Source organism: Monopterus albus, unplaced genomic scaffold (assembly GCF_001952655.1).
Source record: "Monopterus albus unplaced genomic scaffold, M_albus_1.0 scaffold133.1, whole genome shotgun sequence".
In the NCBI taxonomy this organism is placed as follows: Eukaryota; Metazoa; Chordata; class Actinopteri; order Synbranchiformes; family Synbranchidae; genus Monopterus; species Monopterus albus.
In genome coordinates, this window is record NW_018128013.1 from 1,866,457 (window position 1) to 1,873,010 (window position 6,554).

General features: G+C 36.8%; 1 protein-coding gene across 1 annotated transcript in view; it reads right to left on the reverse strand.

The window, feature by feature from the left end:
* Positions 1 to 6,554, reverse strand: part of astn1 (astrotactin 1) — a 448,006-nt gene that overhangs the window by 152,977 nt on the left and 288,475 nt on the right. Inside the window, 1 exon segment of the mRNA XM_020613364.1 lies at positions 3,272 to 3,460. Coding sequence (XP_020469020.1) covers positions 3,272 to 3,460 — 189 coding nt within the window.

Consider the following 6,554-nt stretch of genomic DNA (forward strand, 5'->3'; position numbering starts at 1 on the left):
CATTCCAACCATGTATGAACAAGAATTTCCATTTCCTAATTCAGCCTCAAATTTCATTTTAACACATGTTAACACACTCCAGAACTTTTTTTGGAGCGGTCTCCTTAGTAAAATCTAAACTTCTTATGATATCAGGAATTGTTTAATTGTTTATTTACTAATCCAAGCCTTTTTAAAGGGGAAAGACTAAACATTTTGAGGAATGACTATATTTTCACAAAAGGTATATGAGCTCAACTAAATCTGAACAAGAATCTTGAAAAAACATCCTAGGTTGCACATTCAAAGCAGTAATTTAATTTGTAAACAGAATCAGATCTACAGATTTATAATTCATAGTCGGTGCACAACTGCCACAAAATATCACCGTTCCTGAGACCCTTTTTTATTGATTTTGTATTAAAGTGAAAATCTCCTCCCTGGAAGAGTGGTTGTTTTAGGTAACAGAATAATTCTTTATTATGAGAATTCACAAAAGCCTTTTGTTTTTGTTTTTTTGTCTTTTTTCCAAGCACCCCATACAGTATTTGATTAGCTGAATAAAATTTTCTTCATACTGTAGGTATGAAATCATATAACCCAGATATCTGCAATTCATACAGATGAAGACTCAGAGCTGCTATACTGAATGAGATAGATACAACAAATTCCTCTCTCTTCTGCAACGGGGAACCAGTGTTTCTCCACAGATGCAGTGCAAAACATCAGTGAACTACTGGAAAAATACATCAATTTTTTTTCTTTAAATCCACTTGTATTTAATATAATTATTAACCATATACATAAAAAGGCCTTAGAACAGATGGTTGCAACTGTGCCCCAGGCAACTAAGAGTATGAAATGAGCAGACCAGCTCCTCACTGAATATGGATGAAAGCTGCAGTCAGGAAAAACTTGTATTTAGAGCAAAGGGCGAGGACATGGATCATCAAACTCTCCCGTGAGCTCATTACTCCCTGCAAAAGGCCAGGATGTTTCCAAGAAACCAGGAAAAGATTAAGAAAGATGACTCTGATTTCAAGTATTTTCCAGTGAAATGTATTTCATTTTCTAGAAATGGATGGTCCTGGGCCATGTTTGAAACTGTTATTCATTTAGACTGAATAATTCCAGATCTTCACACCCCAACATAATCACTATACTCCCTGTCTGACAGGAAAAATAGACTCAGGATAGATTACATACCAGTCAGACAATCAAATTTTCAGCCCCAAATGGATCAGATCTGATGTTTTATTGTTGCTTCAACATGGGGACTGATAACAAGAATGTAAGCTGAGGAAAATATGGCCCCTTGTTACTGCTTACATCCAGAGCCAGCGGAAGTCTACAAAATGAAAAGTAATACTAGAAACAGTTGGAAGCATATGTACTGTAGATTATAATGAGAACACTAACAATAATTTTATTGTTTCAAAAAAGTGCCAGTGTTCTGTCATTCTTATGATTACTGTTGATTTTTTTCTCATTAGAAAGGACTGTATAAGCACCTTATCATCCTAGCTATGACTAAAGATGTATGATGTGCAGTAAGACTTTTTTTGTTATCAGAAATGTTGTGATAACTTTGATAACAGATCTCAAAATTTGGTATTTTCACCAGTACTTTGTGATAACTTTGTTAACAGATCTCAAAATTTGGTATTTTCACATTTCAAGTTTCAGTCAAGCCCTAAATGGTGATAGTCATTTGAGTCTAGTTTTTTGTGTTGTATTAAAAGGTGTTAATTTCCGGTGCAATGTCCTTTCAAAAACTGATCTACCATAGTGAATGTGTTTTTGGCGGACATTGTCCAGGATACATAACATTCAGTTAATTACACATGACAAGAATACTGTTAAGGCTTATGTCCAATACACTCAAAATATATGTATGTGATTTTATTGGAAAGTGAAGGTTCAGTGAAGGTTCAATTCAAAGAAAAAAAAAACTTACAGCAAATTGCCTTGATCTAGCATGAATTGGGGGAGAAAAAATGCAGCTCAAGAGAAGGAGCATGGCATCTTTTGATCATGTTGAATCATTTAGTAGCATCTGCAAGTGGTGTTTCAGAGGCAGCTGAAGATGAAGAGTAATGCACTTTTCATGAGGGTAGGAAAACTCAGTCATCTAATGCCATCTGTCAGTGCAGAGGTAACTAGGAGTGAACAGTGCGGCACAGTAGGGGTGTCCTTGAACAAAGCAGGTGAAGAAAGGGAAGGAAGGAAAAGTGGTCGGTGCAAAGAAATCAAATAAGTGCGGACAGTTCAGAGCCAACTGAGATGAAATGGGTGGGGAAAAAAAGACTATTCTCACTGCTGCAACCTACTGAGAAAATAAGCAGGTAATGTGTTGGCATTTTGAGTAATGAAACAAAAAAGCTGAGACGTTTGGTTTTGATTGTTCATTCAAGCTTTTAGAGAGTAATTGTGGTTTTGTGTAACTGCTTGAGATGGAGGAATGCTGATTTCAGGGCTAACTCACATTATGACGTACTGTACAACACATGCTCTTGAACTGATGATAAAAGATTTTTGGCATTACATTGTTTGCATTGTGTGTCACACATATAACGCAGCCAACAAACTGACACCAGTACAATAGTGAGCATGGAGCTGTCATTTACATGGAAGTTAAATATGACTGTTCTACTGCTTCATATTTAAAAACCAAGCCATTGTAACAAGAAGCACTTATTTGTGTGTGTTTCACTCTGTGTGCTTGGTGGTGCCTAAATCCCTACCAAAACCATCAACAAGCCATACTTCCATAAAAGGTTTAGAAAAAATAATAAAAACTGATGGTTCAAACAAGAGCCCCAAGAGGATTCCTGAAAGACAGCCACCCCTGGAGTCCATTACTTTTCTCTAAATGAGGGTACAACCAAGAAAAAAAAGAAAAAAAAAAAAACAAGACCAGAGTTTTGTTCAAAGAGGACCCATGTGAGGTTTAAGTGATTCTCTGAAAAAGCATAGACACTAAGGGTCTAGTATGAACATGGCCCCTGCCAAAACTTAATTTGTCACATAATAATCCAGCCCACCCCAACACATACAGTGTTCCAAGCCTCTACATATTTTGTGCCTGTAATAGCTTGTGCATTGGTACAGTACAATCAATGCGTCTATAAATAAGTACCAGGATTAAACAGTGATGCTCAAACATCCCACACAGTCACAAAAACATTTGATTTACCTGAAAGCTCGAGCCAATAAATGTTATTTTCTTTCATTTATAAATATAATTCTTCATCAAATCCACTCACTGTATGTAAGTGTGTGTGTGTCCTACCTTTGCTAATGTCCTGATATTCCAACCACAGCTGTCTCTGGACCTGTTTGTTGGGGTACCAGATGGTACAGGACTCCTGGAACCCATACACTGCCTCCTGCACATAGTGGTTCCCAAACTCCCTGAGGATGGAGACAAAGTCACTCCGCTGTGTTGCCCCATCCAGAGAATGAATGGCCGAGCTAAAGGCTGGAGAGATGGGCAAAAAGAACAAAAACAAACAAAAAAAACCAATTTAACACCTAAAACAAAAAGACAGAATGAGATTTATGAGCAGGAAATGAAGAAGAGTGGTGTGTTACAGGAAGAATATAGACAGGTTTTTTGTTTCCTCCCATTCCCCAGTTACCCTTGCAGTCGAAAAATGAATCTACTCAAGAGAGAGGTTTTCTTGAGATGTTCTACTGGAATGTAAGGCACACTAATCTTCCGAATCTCACAAATCATAGATAAAACACAGATACCCCCTTGGCATTAAATAGGAAAAAATAATAATATGTATGTAATAATATATGAAAGCTAAACTATGAAGTGTAGTTAAAACAACTAAAGCTGTCAGACTATTAACACAGAAGCAGTACATGTGGGGAAGTTATTTTATGATGGGGCGAGTTAGTAATTTCACCCCTTTTAATGCTAATTTGATGATAACGGCTTAGCAACCAATGGATTTATAACCCCAAACCAGAAAAAGTTGGGGCAGAAGGAAAAGCCAAACATAAAGCTCAACTGGACGTGTTTAGAATCAGAGTTTGAACATTTCCAGTTCAACGGCACGTCAGTCTACTGATGAGGACTGTGTCACATTTTCCCAGCTGCTGTTCCCACTGTCCAGATTCGTCAAACTGAAATTTTAAATACATTTTATTACCAAACCTACTGATATAAAATGATAATATATAGAGAGGCTTACTAGGCGCATACATCTCTTGGGTTTTTGCGTTACGTAATCCACTTCTGCAATTTAAAAACATTCTTACAATACCATTACTACAGTAAAATATAATTTCAGAGCTATAACTTGTAAGTGGATTATCTGATCAAAAAAGGTTTAGCTTGAACTTCTGTAGATTTTTTACTTTATATATATTTCAAACTTCTACCATCCTGCTGAGTTTTTATCAGTACAAATTATAGGACAGGCCACGTGACTAGATGTAGCACATCTCCTTTTGGAACTAATTGTATAACTTTTACCCATAATGGTGGAATAAGAGGACTTCAAACTAATGCAATGAAGGTGGATTTTTACCTAGTCCAAGAGGTTCAGTGTGTGCGCGTGCGTGTGTGTGGGTGTGTGTGTTGGTTAGCAGAATTATGGACAAATAGCTGGACAGATAATCAAAATAAAAAATAAAAATCATATGTCTGTCAAAAGTTGTCAAATTCAATTTTTGTTTGAAATTTAACACACAAATGTAGGGTAGCAATGCCTGTCACCAGACCAAATTTCATATGGATCTGATCTGACAGCCATTCAAATTTAACATTGAAAACATTGAAAAACCCCACTTAACACATATTTCTTGTCATAACTTGGCCTATAATGAAAACAGAACCAATTTGGATCAAGGATTTTAGGACATTGTGTTGTTCTGGATCTCATTTTTCACAAGGAACTGAATTGCGTGAGTGAATGCTGTGCCTTGGCAGAGGTACGTACATGCACTCTCTGAGAGCTCTTGTTTTTATTGTAAAGACACATTTATTTGAAAACAGGTAAAGAACATGTCCTCTCAATATGATTTTAGTTTTAGTGAAATCACTGACTGAGCCAAAGAAACTGAAAATTAAGTACATGAGACAACATGACTGATACGACACACTGACTACACTACTGTATAACACAATGGCCATGTGGTCAGTGAGATTATCCCTCAACAAATACTGGAAAGCAAAAGTGCAATAGCAGTTTATCATTATCATTTCCAGGAGAAGCAGTATTAATATCTGAGCACTCATGCTCTGCTTGCTCTTACTTCTCCCCTAAAATTAAATTAGGAGGCCACTGAAGTGAGAGACAGAGTGCAGTGAGGATGAGCGATGGGGGCTTTGCTATCAGATGTAAAAATCAGTAGCCTCACCCCTCCGGTGGCTGATGAAATATGATGAGCTAAAGTGGGAAATGGGAGTAAAACAGACGGAGGCTGCAGAGTCGCTTCTGAGTGAAGAGAAAATAGAAACTGTATTCTCAGCAGACGTGGCAGCCGCTTTCAAACCATAGCAGTGCCAATGGAAATGCATTAGAGGTGTCACAGCTGTATTTACAGTAGGGTGGCTGCACCTATCATAAAGGACACTGTTTATGATGGATTTATGAATAATGCATGCACTTATAACATGACAACAAATCCAAATTATTAAACTCTCCTTCCAGCCAAGCAGAATGACTGAATGCAATATTTCAAAAAATGTGTACTTCGCCTAGAAACACAACCAATAGAAGTTATGTAGTGAAGCAAATAAAAAGGAAATAAGCAAAAATATTTTCAAAGGATAATACATCTAGTAGTGAAAACCCCATCAGAAGATGTTCAGTATAATCCCTGACGTGTCAGCCAGGAGCAGCCTTCAGAAGAAGTATTGCTTGTCTAAATACCTATCCACAGTTATCTTATTCTGTGAAGTTTCCATGGCAGGCACTGTCAGAATGCTTTGGTCTCGCTATGGATTCAAAGCATTGTCATAGAAAACAGGATATCAGAGAGACAGAGAAAAAAATGAGATACATATTTCTATAGACCTTCTTTATCTATCCATCAATGTATCCTTGTATCTGTTATCATTTTGGCATGTGACATCCACTGTTAACATGTAAACACAATACTGTTTATTTCCAAAAACATCCTGTTGATTCAGGACATTTATGGCTTTACACGATGATGATGATGTGATAGAATGTAATAAAAGAAAAACAAAATGAATGCCAGCTTTCACATAAGCACATACTGTATCGTAACTGTAGGAGCAGATGTGCTATAAGAGCCATGTGGTTCCATCTGAAGAATAAACATCACATTTAAATGAAAAGTAATTACAGACAACCATCATGTAATCATCTGTGTAAACTAAATATTACAATATTTTGCATAACAGATGTATATTTAAATAAAGCAATAGCAGCAGCTGGAAGTTATTTACAGTATTTGTCAAAACCTTTTTATGCCTCCATGCAGACGATAACCACGGCCAGAGGCATTATGTTTTCAGGTTGCCCACTTGTCAAACACATTCTTGTGAACATGATATGTCAGGAATGCATTGAGAAAATTTCTTCCACTTT